The sequence below is a fragment of the Pagrus pagrus genome, assembly GCF_965226575.1.
Source record: "Pagrus pagrus genome assembly, chromosome: 19".
NCBI lineage: Eukaryota > Metazoa > Chordata > Actinopteri > Spariformes > Sparidae > Pagrus > Pagrus pagrus.
Window position 1 is genome coordinate 24,638,701 of NC_140203.1, and position 14,276 is coordinate 24,652,976.

Genomic DNA, 14,276 nt, shown 5'->3' on the forward strand with positions numbered 1-14,276 from the left:
TCGTCCCGGGTACACCCGACAGTCTCGGGCAATTATGTCCCTCCCGGCCACCCTATCCTGGATTTCCTCGTGACCGAGACTGGCCAATCACAGCTGAGACAGTACAGGGACAACAACAAAAAATTAGCAGTGGAACCGTAAACGAAGCGGTCGGTTTGTACCGTATTTTAGCTGCGGAAGCTCATTCCGTGTAGTCATTAAATACTATATAATGCTCTTACAATAGATATTATGTTTATTGTGTATGTGGTGCTTAAATGCAATATAATGTTCAGCTCAGTCACGCGAAACAAATGCTGAAGACCGCAAGCTAGCGCGCACGGTCCTAATCTAACGGTAACCGTCCGCTCTCTGACGACGTTAACGGTAACGAACGGTCTGACACAACGCCTCTCGATGCTCCAGGAGCGCTGACGTCAGCCTCTGTGGTTTGTTTTTGCGCGCTGGATATCATCTTGTGGGCAGCCTGCAGCTAACACCACACAGCGACTGTCCTGTCAGTGACAGCTGTCAGTCCGAACAGCTGAACGATGCGACGGATGCTCTAACATGCTAGGACCATGTTCAAAAATGTGTTCGGCTCAGGGTTTCTGGTGCGAACAGCTCATGTGATTCTGACATGGGTCATAACGTTGATACTCTTCCTACATGATACAGGTAAGACTGCCACAGCATAGCACTTCATTCCGTTGAGCTGTAGGCTTAAACTAATAACTAGAATATGTGGAATAACGTATTAGATCTTGATGCTTAATGATAATACATGCTGATGTTGTGGAAGACAGCTACTCTCCTGTTACTGTCTAGTTCTGATGTATGAAAAATAAACTTGCCCGTGCAGGAGCTAGTCTTTGGTTTACTATATAGAATTAAAGCATAGTCTCGTGTGTGTGTTCTGGTTGAAGAGCTGAGGAAGCAGGAGGAGACAGGCCAGCTCGTCCAGCCCGTGCTCTTCGTCCTGCTGGTGCTGGTGTCGGTGCTGCTCTATTTCGCTGTTTCTCTGATGGACCCAGGCTTCATCCTGTCTGATGACAGCGATCTACAGGTAATAAATGATCCTAATGTATATCTCTGTCATCACGTGTATGGTTGGTTGGCATTCAAAAGTCAGTATAAGTAATGGCAGTTTAATAGATGTTGCAGGTTAAGATGTCTGGGACACTCGTGTTTTGGGAGAATTGTGTGTAAGTTGAAAGATGTAAAAATGGTTCAGATGAATCACTGAAACCATTTTTCTTTACCAAACAAAAGTTATGCTCTTTTATTTGTTGTCTTGGGGCCATTTCCTTTACATTTATCCTTAAAAAAGGATTGTCTCCGTGACCTGAGAAACCTTTATTGATTCCGGCTGACAGTATCTCTTACTGCCTCCTCAGGCGTTGCAGGTGTATTGTGTTGCAGGTGATGCATCCATTTGATGCATCGCTGTTTTGCAGTCAGTACATCTGTATGCCAGGAATGGAACTTATGGAATATTTAGCTATTACCATACCATACCATACCATACTATATCAGACACAAGTTCTGATGAAGGGTATATTTACGTCAGGCCTGTTGGAAACACAGTCTGAATTAAATTGTGGGATGCTGTGTTTGCAGGAATGTAAACAAGCACACAAAAAGGTAAAAGCTCGAACTGAAAGTGGGCCTTGGCATGTTTGACCAGTTTGTCTCTTGTGTTGTGCCAGTTCACGCTGGGAGTGACTGAGGAGCAGCAGGACATGATCCCACCCACCACCAAGTCCCTGCGGCAGCGCCGCTGTGGCCACTGTCTGCTGCAGGTAAGCGGCCCACCACACTGCCGTGGGCTCACGTGGCATGTGAAACACTTTCACAGGGGTTAACACAGTGAGAGAAAAGATGGGAGCAGAAGAGTGTCAAAGTTGTTGACACAACACTGAGGGCAACATTTTTTTTCGATTTTTATTAAAAGATAACTGTAACAAAACTTTTGTACTGTGAGATTAGCTGACAGCATGTCAAGTCAGTTTACTTCTGACGATGGAAGAGTGAAAGGAGGTGGGCCTGTGTGGACACTGCAGTGGAGTGTGTGTCAACACTGTTGGAGAGAAGAACGTGAGAAAGCGCGGCTGGTACAGGTGCATCGATACTATGGAAAATTAGTGATTACTATGCATTTATCACCACCTGTGTTAGTTATTTTGAATTGCAACCTTCACAACAAATCAAAAATAATAAAAAAAGAAAAGTTTGATTTCATACTTGAGCATGCTGTGTGAAAGTGTGAAAGCTCATTCTGGATCTCAACTTTAAACTACATCCTACAGATGGTGGACAGTGTGTGCTCAGTTGTCAAGCAGGGCATGGCAGTATATTGACTTTACATCTGATGAAAATATAGTGATATCTGATTTTATCACCCAGTCCTAGCATCTATGAAGTGCTTCTGAGAAGATTTCAAATATCGAGATATATATTGTGTATTGAAATATAACCTAAAAATATTGCAATATTATTTACAGCCATTTCCCCCAGTCCAAATGTAGTGTGGAAGCATGAAACTTTGGTCATGTGTGTGAGTGATAATATAAGTGGCAACAGAGAAAGATCTGGGGAAGACCATCAGATGTAGTAGCGAGCCTTTTGATTGACTGACTGTCCGTGGACATGGTGTTTGTCATCTGTGGTGCCAGTGTAGCTCTCAGACTGAAATGTGACACTTGAAGTTCTACAGTAGTTGTAGGATCCCTCAGTGGTATAGAATAACAGATGGGTTGCCGAGCAGCACAGTTCTGTGTTACACACCTGTACAACCACCAGCGAACACGAACCAGCATATGATACAGGAGGTGTTTAAGCGGTCAGGTCGCATGTTTACAGTTGTATACAGGAAGTGATTATACGTCTGCATGTCTGTAACATACAAGCCTAATAAAAAGGTGTTTTTCTGTTCAAAACCAGGGCTAAAAGTTCCTCTAATGGCAAGTCAATCCCCATAAGAGCCCATGTTAAGAAGTTCAACTTTATTGCAGAAACAAACATGTTTACAGCTGGTACAAAAGATGGTATATTATAGTATAACTATACCTAATTTATCCCCTCATGAAAACTGTATGGGGGTTGAATCTTTATATAACTTGCTCATTAAGAATAAGTTTAAGGCTTAAAGTCATGCTCCACCTTTTTGCCCATTTTTGGATTAGCTGGGAGTGGCAGGCCCTGCCTCAGTGAGCCGTCACACTGAGCTTCATACAGGCTCTCTAGAAACCTCTGGATGACTGTCACAGAGGCTACGTCCACGTCTTTATACACTCTACACACACTATGTTTGAAACATCACAACTGAAGATTATCTAGGTGCTGTCTTAAGAGCCCCTATGTTTGTCTTTGCGTGCAGCTCTGTCCTGCCGTGAACACAGAGTTGAGACCTCTCCGGCTCCCTGGGTGTTCTGTTTAAAGAACTCTCTGTGACTTAACAGATGGTTAACATGGCTGTTTTCCCAAGACAGAGAGTACAGGGAAGGGAAGCGCTGTAACACAGTCGCACAGATTCTCCATTGGGACATCCTGTGCTCTTTCTGCTCAGTGAAGGTCTGAAGCCTCAGAAGTCTCATTGCAACATGTTTTTCCAGGCTGATGAACAACAGCAGTTATTATTTTCACACCACTGGTCAATATGAGCATTACAGAACACTGGATGGAGCTGGCTCCAATCCAGCCTGGCTGTTAACCAGTGTTTAAAAAGGACAGGGTAGGGCTGGGCAGTATTTCCATATTATATAGTTGTCTTGATGAGACTGCACAGTAAATATATATTGTAGATTTTAGATATCATTATATGGTGATATGTCATAAGTGTTGTCTTTTCCTAGTTTTAAAGACTCATTACAGTAAAGACCACACTGTTCTACTTGTTCTAATATTTGTCTTTACGCAGTTAGTCATTACATCCACATTACTGATGATAATTGATCAAAAAGCTCATTGTGTTCACATTAAGTCAAGTACCAGTACTTACCCAACAATACTGTCACAATATCAATGTCGAGTTATCAACTCCCAGTCCGAGCATGTATAGGTACAGGTGTATATCTTGTATTGCGATATAGCCTAAACATTTTGCGATATTATCTTAAGGCCTTACCAGCCAGCCCTACGACAGCTTTGAATGTAATGCTAGCAGTCTGCAAAGCATGAATATCTGTTTTCTAATAATATTTTTTTAGGGGTTGACTGATATGGCTTTTTCAGGGCCAATACCGATTATGAGAAATCAAAGAGACTGAAAACCTGTAAATATTCAGTAAAAATTAAAAAACCTTTGTGTCAAAATTTCAATAAACCTAGGGTGGACTAAGTGCAATTTACTCAAGTACTGTTCCTAAGTACAATTCTCAGGTACTTTACTTGAGAATTTCCATTTCCTGCTACTTCACACTTCCTCTCCACTACATTTATTTGAAACATTTAGTTACTAGTTACTTTGCAGATTCAGATTATTCAGTGTTTACAGGCTGTTAATTGTGATTCGTTACCAATCAGATAGTGTTGTGGGCGGGACATTGTGTAAGAGGATGCTGCATCAGAGCCAAAGGAGCACATTTTTAAATTAGTTTTACTTTATTGATAATCTGACAAAAAAATCACCAATACTGATAATCGACCAGGGCCGATAATCAGTCTACCCCTGATATTTCTTGTTTCTGTGTCCTCTCATATTTGTTAATCTTTATTCCAAGCAGCAGCCAATGAGATCGAAGCACTGCCAGACTTGTCAGCACTGTGTCCGGCGTTACGACCATCACTGCCCCTGGATTGAGAACTGTGTTGGCGAGAAGAACCACCGCTGGTTTGTGCTTTATCTGGCTGTCCAGCTGCTGGTGCTGCTGTGGGGGCTGCACATCGCCTGGTGAGTACACCACCGTCACCAATCACCACTGCTTGCAGATTTATGCAGCTCCAAACCTTCACAGTCTGATCCTTTCCTGCTTGTCTCCTCAGGACGGGGTTCAGTTACGTGCCCACCTGGCAGCTGTGGCTTCATACCAACGGCATGCTGCTAGCCGTGGCCGTGTTGCTGGCTCTGCTCTCGCTGATTGTGCTGCTCCTGCTCGGCTCCCACCTCTACCTGGTTTCTCTCAACACCACCACCTGGGAGTTCATGTCGCGCCACCGCATCTCCTACCTCAAGCACTGCGGCGCTGATGAAAACCCCTTCGACCGCGGCACCTTCCACAACCTTTGGGGTTTCTTCTGCGTGTGGGGTACAGTGGTGTGGGAACAGGTGTACTTCAGGGAGGGCAGCGACCAAGTCTAAGAACACACCACAAGTATTAACAGACTGAAAAGACTGGATTTCACTCATGAAGAACCTTTCTGGATCTGTTGATCACATACACTTGACCACAAACTATTAACTATCCCTGTGTGCAGTTTACTTTTTATAGAGGCACTGGTGTTGTTGTGCCATAACTCTAACATTTCCCTGCTTTAACATCCTTGTGATTCAGCACTGCACTGGATTGATGGCTTATGTTGTCTTGTTATGGGGGCATTCAAAGTGTATTTTGATGCATTCATAATGCTTTATGACTACACTCATAAACACAGTGCTTTCTGATGCACTTTAACAACAGCAGAGGTTGCGTTAGAATAAGGGCACAGAGAGAAAAGATGAACAGAGACACCGACCACCTGGTCACTTTTCATGTCAACATTTTGCCTAAACGGGCAGTTTTACACGAGTAAACAATTACAATTAAAATATGAACAAACCATTTACAAGAAATTAAACTGAATTCAATTTTCCTGCAGTTGCTTGAATGCAAACCATCATCCCTGTCTGCATGGACTTAATCTGGATGCTCACTTGGGCGTGTTTAAACCATCAAGGCAGATTGCTGCAGAGGCCATTGGCATTAGATTTTGCGTCTTTGCCTCAGACAGACAACTTCTTATGGCTGTGACTTTTCTTACCTTATGGCCTGGAGACAGTTTTGTGTATGAATTACTACTTCTAACAGTAGATCAACTGGTAGTTATAATCTGTTAATATGACAAACAGCCTTCAGACTTTTCTGTCATTGTTAAAAAGATCATTCTGATCATTAGTCATCATCAATATGAAGTTCACTCTACTAAACACATACAGTGATAGGTTATGATATTCTATGAACTATAACTGCACAGTTATAGACTGTTGAGGTGTGTATAGGTGGTCATAATGTATTAAAAGCCCCATCAGTCAACCTCTAGTTTGACTGGTCAAGAGCAGTATGTGTGTTTGTGAGTGTAGTCATAAACCATTACGAATGCATTACAATACACTATGACTGCCCCTATAAGGCAATATAGATGTGGTCTTCATAGAAAGTGTCCCCTACATGTCCTGTTTATGGCAGTGGACAGACTAAAAGTTGTCTTGTTGTCCCTAGAATGAGAGACCTGCTCGTAGTTAGCATCTCTGTGTGGACAGCAGGTTACCAGCACTACAGCCCTTATTCCAACAATTGTTTACAACCATTCAAGTATCTCCACAGTGTCTGAAGGCACCTTACTGTCCAATTTTAAGGCCCTGAGTGAAGCAGGTCTTTGTTTATATATCCAACTGAAACCCGACCCACTCCAGCATCCTTCACTCAATCAATTATGTGGCAGTAAGTACATGTGTGAAGCACCATGATACATGGTAAACCTGACTGACTGTTAATGAACTCTAAAGTTTACTATTATTATTATTGTCAAACATTTGATTAAATAAACTTGTTTTAGGTGCATGTGTAGACAATCTAGATCCACGGTTGCTATGGTTTCTCTGTCAGATCCTGATGTTTTTTTAAGAAATTGGTACATTTGTGGTTTTAGTGACACTTTCATTCTGTTCTTGTTTCTTGTGATTAATTGCTGATTCATATTTATTCTGCACAGAGGTTCTACAGGGTCCACTTGCTTCAGCAGCTTTAATCTGAAGAAAAAAGCTGTTAGTTGAAGTGAGAGAATGACAAATGACAATTTTGCTAATATTATAGATATGAATATTTTGAAATATGATGGTGTGAAAAACTGTATTCCTATAATATAATCCACAATGTACAGGATGCTTTGACTTTCAATGGACAGCATTTCAAGCTATTTTATATTGTATATCATTTTTAAACTATTTTGGATCAGAAAATGTCTTTTGGTTTTTGTATGACTGTTTTAATGAGTAACTGGAGGAGTACAGAGCTTTGGGTGCAATACATTGTCTGGTATTTCCATTAGAGCTTCTCCTTGTGCAATAGTAACCTTGTAAGAGAGCAATAAATGTGGTAGTAGTGTTGGACAACATGTAGATTCCCTCCAGCTGGACTGAGTCATTGTCAGTGAGTGCTCTGGTTTCTATGAATTAACATTTTAATTCATGTTGTGTTCTTCTGAATTATATGCAATACTGTCATGCAATGATTTTTACTACTTTGAAATGACTGCGTACATCAATAAATCAATGTTTCATGAAGAGTTCCTGGTCTTTCAGATTCCAGCAGAGATACATTTATTCATTCATATGTTCCTTCATGTAGTTCACACTTTACATACAGGCTGGTTTGTTCAGTATAAGCATAATCTTCATGATAGTTAAAAAAATCCAGATACAGTTGTACTGACTGGGAAATGAAGGAACTTAAATTAACAATTTGGATATTTTCAGTATATTACATCCCAACAAACAACAAATGGACATAGAATGGTTATAATAACTGGCAGAAAGTCTCTTCATTAAGATTACAAATATTTACAAGGAGGAGGACTTTGGGTTGAGAGGCAGCGCTGATGTTTGGGACATCACTAGTACAATGTACATTTGTAAAAAATATAAATTTACGAGCAAAAACTCATTATTGCACGGGCCAGTGTAAACAGGAAATCAGTGATCTCACTGTTTGATGACAGAATCAGCATTGAACAGTTCAAAATAAATTTGGCAGGGACAAGACACGTGAAAATAAATCATGAAATCAGACCCAGCAAGACTTAACGTGTGTCAGTGAAGTGTGACGGCTGAAGCTAGGCCGATGATGCTGGACACTGTTGTGTGTTTTAGTAAACAGTCCACAGATGATGTGCAGCTGGAAATGTGGAACAGTGTGGAAAAAGGCAGGACAGCAGTTTCTCTGCTTCTGTTGAGAGTTTTGTGGCAAATAAAAGTAGGTTTAAATTGGAGCTGCCTGTCACAAAAAATCCCTTTGGTCAACTCATGAGGGAGAAGTCAAAGTCAGCAAAGATTTCTTGCTGCTCGGCAGTGAGGATGCAGGGTGTTCGTGGGAGGGTGAGGACTGGCTTCAGGCGAGTGAACTCCTCGTCAAAGTTACTGACGTCCTTCGGTGCTCTGATGACCGGCAGGAAGGGAGGTTTCATCTTTTTGGCCAGGAGAGCGTCCCAGTCCATCGCCTGGTGACAGACAGTGGGTTGTTGAACAGCAGCAGTCACACAAAAAAGATTATCAAACTTGACAAAAGACTGCCATTATGAGCTAGATTCAATAGGCCGTCAGCGCTGTGGATGTGCTACCTGTTACCTTGGGAAGTTATTTTGAGGCTTTTTTTGTAAAAGTTGTAGAAAATCTCTGAACATCCCAAAGGCAATCAATAAATCAAATACTCTGACAATAAAGGAAAAAAAGGTGCCTGTGGCTGTGCAGTCCTCTAATAAGCCAATCCAATTGTTTTGTTTGGCCACATGAAATGATTGGATAGGCGACCTGTCTGTCTACCTACATACCAGCAGATTTATTAATGAAACTATTAGTGAGCTAGACGCACAAGTATGGCAATGAAAGTGAAAAATGTCCCAATGCTTACACACTAGCTCGACAGCGGTGAGTGATACCAATAGGCATGTTCGTTCTTTACGCTCATTATGATAATGTTGTTTTCTTACGCGTGAGTGAGACATGAGGTAGCTGGATATGGTTAGTGATGACAACAATGTGCTGCCCTCACAGTACACAGCATCTGAGCCGTAGAACAGAGCAGCCACCCAAATAATGTTAGCACAAAGCAGACACCCACAGCAGTGAGCAGGAACTCTGAGTTGGGTAGGATTTTCTGACTAAGGTATGTTCATAACGGCTATTTTTACTTGTGTTTATATGATTCTGGCATTTAACAGAGTTGTTTATTTATGTATTCTTTAGACTAAAAAAGCTAACAGAGCTCATTAAATATAGTAACATAACCACTAACATACACCTCCCAGCTGGCCAGCGAAAGCTACGGGGCTGTCTGTGTCTGTGTGGTCAGGCGTTGTTTGGAGGAGCGGCTCTGGAGGGATGTCTGAAGGGAGGAGGTGGGATTTTTTGGCTGCTCTTGCTGGTTTCTACAATCTTACCAACTCCAGCTTTAAAGTTATCAATTATGTGCTTTGCCTTCCGTGATAAATTAAAGTGTCTGTAGTGGAAGAAAATGTGATAATCGGACAGAGCATCACAGAAGTACAATAGCACATTTAAGATACCAAAAAAAGGGCATTCAAGTTATCTCTCACTCTTCAGTCCATCTACCAACTGCTTCCATGTCATTAGATTTCCCTCACTTCCACACCACTGTAACTTCAAATTGTCAGCCATATTGTACACACTAACTGGATATGAATAATTCAACAAAGTGATCAGTGAAAGAGGGGAAGTTAATTGTTATATGATTTTGGCATTCTTTGTTGAGTATTTTGGTCTCACACAGAACTTTGCCAGTAAACATTACAAGACAGTTGTGAATATTCTCTTCATTTCTGTATAAGATGTATTGTTAAAGTTGAGCTGAACTCTACCTCCTCCTCTCTGCAGGGCAACAAGAGTTCGGAGTGTAAGAAACATCTGAGATAAAGAAGGAGCTCAATAAAATACTTCCCTTATGCTGGTTTGAGTTGAAGCTCTAAAGAGCAGTCAGTCAGACTTCTACTGTTTCACAGTGAAGAGGTTAGAGTGTAAGTTGGCCAGTAGAGCCTGGCTGGATAATGACCTGAAAGAATTTGTGTCTTTTGATCGCGGAGGCATCGTCCTCTCCTCCTCCAAGCCTCATCTCAGGATTCTTCTGCAGCAGCTAAAACACAGAGAGAGCAGCGGAGGGGAGTCACTACATTGGGACACACAACCCTCACATCAGGTAAAGCACTACATGATTTAATCAAATGTCAACTGAAATCAGTGATGTTTTAACATGACAGTGGTTTTGTCGCCTAAAAAGAAATAAGAAATACCCTGGGAGAATTCCCACCCAAATGATAAGAAGCACACCTTTTGTATGAGGGACACAGATTCTGGAGAAAGGAAGCGAGGGTAGCGCACGTCATCATTGACGATGCTGTCAAACACTTCTTCCTCATCATCACCTGGGAAAGGAGACTAAAAGAGAAGAGAGAGCAGCACAAACTTCAAACTTCTCGATGAATCTTACAAAAACTTGTACTTTGTGCATTTTAAAGTCATATCTACTCACCCTCATGCCGATGGAAAGTCAGTTGAAGTTTAAAAGTCCACAACTGAAACTGAAGAAGCTGGGGACTCTGAAGTCCCGGCAAGCCCCAAGATTGTAAAATTGATTTGAAATGATGTTATGTACACCCTCGCCATTCAGTCAAGCTCATGCACACACCTCAGAGTGGGTGCGCTTGTGTTTTGTGGACTATGAAACTTCACCTGACTTTGTATCTGCATGGGGTGTAATGGGGGTAATGCAGGCCCTTACAGCTTCAGCGTATATTGTCTTTACTGGTTCATATTTGCAATCAATCAAACTAAACACAAACTCATTTCCACATAGTGAACCTGTGGCTTTCCTGAAGAGCTGTCCGCTTTGCCTTTGCTTTGTTCATTTATACTGACCTCCCCCACCAGCATCTCATAGATGAGGACCCCCAGCCCCCACCAGTCAACACTGCGGGTGTAGTTGTTGTCTGTCAGCACCTCTGGGGCCAGAAACTCTGGTGTGCCACAGAATGTTGAGGTGCGATCCCCGTGGCCCATACCTACAGACAGTACAGCCTTATTTAGCTATCACGCAGACACACGTGACACTGATTACACTCTGTCAATCACAGTCAATCACATAAGTCACAGGACGCCATCATAAGAACAGGTTTTCACATTCCAAGCCTACGCACACGAAATCTTGACAACCATTTCTACCAACAATGATGTGGAACATTTTACACTGACACAGACAGCAAAGAGTGCTTCTGCCTCACTTGCCATGTACTGGAAAGTTAAATCACATTTAAAAGTTTGGAAAATGACATAAAATGGGTAATTTTCTTACCTTCTTTGCACAAGCCAAAGTCTGCTATCCTGACAAAACCATCTGCATCCATTAACAGATTATCCAGCTTCAGGTCCCTGTCAGACAGACAGACCAGATAACATCACATGCTCCCAGCATGAAGCAAGGTATGAAATCATTTCTGAAAGAGATGGACTCACCGGTAAACTATTTTGTTTTGGTGGAGAAACTCCAGGCCGAGCAGCACACAGGACGAATAAAACCTGAAAGCAGGTAGAGAGAGATGGAATTCATACAAACATCCCTGTATTTTTGCTGAATGTCACTGGACATATTTACTTATGTCATGGTTAACTGAGTGATTTCTGCTAACCAGGCCTGTTTCTCATCGAAGATGTTGGTGTGAATGTGTGTCATGAGGTCTCCTCCAGGGGAGTAGGCCATCACAAAGCACACGTGGTCTGCAGTCTGGAAGCAGCCGTGCAGGTTCACCAGGAAAGGATGTCGTGAGGCATTGATCACTTCAAAGATCCTCTTTTCACAGACGAGGCTTAACACACACACACGCAAATTGTCATAATTAACTCATTATACATTTTTAATCAAAGCTCCAAAAATATAGTCAATTCATCTTCATTTCAGATACATGAGGGAACTAGCGAAAGAAATACAGGTTCATAATGCTTTAGAAACATTAATAAAGTGGGCTAATGAATGTTAATAGTGTTCATAGTATTCACTCAATAAAGTCGCTAAGCTGAATGAATGACACACGACACCTGTCGCTCTTAGAAAGAGGACTAGCTAAATATTTAATTTCAAGGAGTCAGAGATGCTAGCACCAAGGAAAACACTTGGAATGTAAGAAATGACCAAATTCACAGTTCTTTCATTTTCTTAAAAAGATAAAATAAAGGCTGAAAGCCAAAAAATAGACAGGCCTGCTAGTAGAGACAGACAAGAATGGGAGGTCAGAGAGAGGGGAAGGCATGCAGCAAAGGACCACAGGCTGGAATAGAACCTGGGCCACTGCTGTACATGGTGCACATGCTCTACCAGGTGAGTTATACAGGTACAACAAATTCAGACTATTCTTTAATCAGGTCTCAGTTAGCTTTCTTTTGATTTTGAGAGTTAAACTCTCAGACAACAGGGCCCCTTGCTTGTCTTCACATTACAACTCGGTCCTAATGCAGTTTGTCCAGAAAGAAAAGGCCGTTCACTGTGATGAATTTACCATTTCAAGTTTATGTTGATTAATTTTAACACTTAAGTGACATAAACGGAGGCCAATGGCTGCTTGGATCATGAGTAATCAACCTTAAAACTTAGAAAGGAGTATCTGGCTACGGGATCCTAACAGGGATAAAAGAACTGAGTTTACAATGAAACAACAAGTCATATAGAGAAATAGATATGTGTATAATCAAAAGAATCACTCTTCTGTTCCAGGCTTTAAGTGTGTCCACTCTGGTTTTAAAACAGCTTCTAACCAACTGATGGAGTGTTTACTACACTAAATACATAATGACTGCAGCTCAGAACCCATTAGGAACATTGCAATTGTGGAAAGAAGCACTGACAGACTGATAATGTTTCAAAAAGAACCAGCTGAGTGATTTCTTACCTGTCAACTTCATCCCGTGTCACAATGTCTCCTTTCTTCAGGGCTTTGATGGCGTACAGTTTGCTTGACTTCTTATACTCCGCTAGCAAAACCTTGGATCAGGAGAAATGTTTGATGCATGTTAAACCTTTAGATCTTCTTTTAAAACATTTGGATTTATTCAAGCTGCAGCTCATCAGGACACCTCTTAACCTTTATTTCACAGTGCCCTGTTGAATTTTTCGGCTCAAAACACTTCCACTGATATTTTTACAAGCTTAGTGCAGGAAAACAAGTTAGAGCAGATGTGTACCTTTCCAAAGTGACCTCTTCCCAGAACTGAAATGCAGTTGAAGTCGTCCATCTGAAGTCCTTCGTCCATGCTGCATGAAGAGTAAAAAACAGCACATATATTTTTTAACTGAAATATTCCTGATCTGTTTTTACTATTTTCTAAGTGTTTCCAACCATCTTCTCAACACATTTAACATGAATCAAATGGTAACACTACCTGTCATAATCTCTATCCCCAGAATCTAAGATGGCAGCCAGCTTCACAAAGAAGATACAAACTTTTCTTACTGCAAAATTCCTGACCAGCTCCTCTGTGTTATGTTAAACTGGCTGCACAATGGAGATATTCCACAGTGGTAGACTAGTACTGGATAGTGTGTAAAATGTTTATAAAGTCTTTTGGTTTACTTAAATGTGAACTGTTAAGCAAAGTTAAATGGTTAAATGTATATTTGTTTGCAGTTTATCTCATAATACGGGAATGAAACAATAATTCCAAACAAAAACCAATTCCAAAAACAAAACTCCACATTCCTTCTCAGCAGTGTTGTAAAAAGTCTCCAAACATCATATCATACTATAGTCATACTTAAGTCAAAGTGTTAAAATGCGTTAAAACATTACTTTGGTAAAAGTGATGTCACCTAAATGAATAGTACTTAAGTAAAAGTTTTAAAGTATCTGATATTAAATGTACTTAAGTACCAAAAGTACAAATAAAAGTAATTATACAGATATGTACATGTATTTATATACAATCTATATACTAGGGGTTGATTGATTATCAGATCCGATATTCAGCATTTTCCTGATTATTGGAATCAGTGTTTTTTTAGTCAATTACAGATTCAAATTCATTTGTTTCAAATTAATTGTTTCACTTTGGCTCTGATGCAGCATTTAATCTGCAAAGTAACTAGTGACTTAAGTTATCAAAATAGATGCAGTGGAACAAATATTTGCCTCTAAAATGTCGCAGAGTGGAAGTAAAAACTTAAAGTACTCAAGTAAAGTACAAGTACCTTGAAACTGTACTTAAGCACGGTACTTGAGTACTCAGTATGACTTACTGTAGAGGTGGATGAATTGAGGGTTGACGCTTGGGCTTTGGGCTCTTGCTCTCACGAGGAGACTGTTTTTTCAGCAAGGTAAACAGACAA

The 14,276-nt window shown here is 40.9% G+C and overlaps 2 protein-coding genes across 3 annotated transcripts in view; one reads left to right on the forward strand and one right to left on the reverse strand.

The window, feature by feature from the left end:
- zdhhc12b (zDHHC palmitoyltransferase 12b) lies at positions 1 to 7,461 on the forward strand. Of its 2 annotated transcripts, none has more exons than XM_084383743.1 (5): positions 1 to 657; positions 906 to 1,045; positions 1,689 to 1,781; positions 4,701 to 4,870; positions 4,963 to 7,461. In XM_084383743.1, exons 1-5 carry the CDS (start codon positions 561 to 563, stop codon positions 5,276 to 5,278), a joined length of 816 nt encoding a protein of 271 aa, XP_084239869.1. In that variant the 5' UTR covers positions 1 to 560; the 3' UTR covers positions 5,279 to 7,461. The 2 variants fall into 2 exon arrangements, with proteins under 2 accessions (XP_084239869.1, XP_084239870.1); XM_084383744.1 differs by having other exon boundaries at positions 4 to 657; positions 4,704 to 4,870.
- The window catches only part of pkn3 (protein kinase N3), a 22,737-nt gene continuing 15,918 nt past the window's right edge, over positions 7,458 to 14,276 (reverse strand). Inside the window, exons 13-22 of the mRNA XM_084383742.1 lie at positions 14,187 to 14,248; positions 13,136 to 13,205; positions 12,844 to 12,935; positions 11,590 to 11,766; positions 11,417 to 11,479; positions 11,256 to 11,332; positions 10,823 to 10,965; positions 10,235 to 10,342; positions 9,960 to 10,040; positions 7,458 to 8,391 (exon numbers count right to left, since the gene is read on the reverse strand). Coding sequence (XP_084239868.1) covers positions 8,191 to 8,391; positions 9,960 to 10,040; positions 10,235 to 10,342; positions 10,823 to 10,965; positions 11,256 to 11,332; positions 11,417 to 11,479; positions 11,590 to 11,766; positions 12,844 to 12,935; positions 13,136 to 13,205; positions 14,187 to 14,248 — 1,074 coding nt within the window. The 3' untranslated portion in view covers positions 7,458 to 8,190. The remainder of the gene's footprint in view (positions 8,392 to 9,959; positions 10,041 to 10,234; positions 10,343 to 10,822; positions 10,966 to 11,255; positions 11,333 to 11,416; positions 11,480 to 11,589; positions 11,767 to 12,843; positions 12,936 to 13,135; positions 13,206 to 14,186; positions 14,249 to 14,276) is intronic.

Bases quoted from the DNA above. Each gene is read 5' to 3' on its own strand.
- zdhhc12b (XM_084383743.1), top strand. From the start codon at position 561: ATGTTCAAAAATGTGTTCGGCTCAGGGTTTCTGGTGCGAACAGCTCAT. The intron at 658-905 runs GTAAGACTGCCA...TTCTGGTTGAAG, and splicing joins ACTCTTCCTACATGATACAG to AGCTGAGGAAGCAGGAGGAG. The intron at 4,871-4,962 runs GTGAGTACACCA...TTGTCTCCTCAG, and splicing joins TGGGGGCTGCACATCGCCTG to GACGGGGTTCAGTTACGTGC.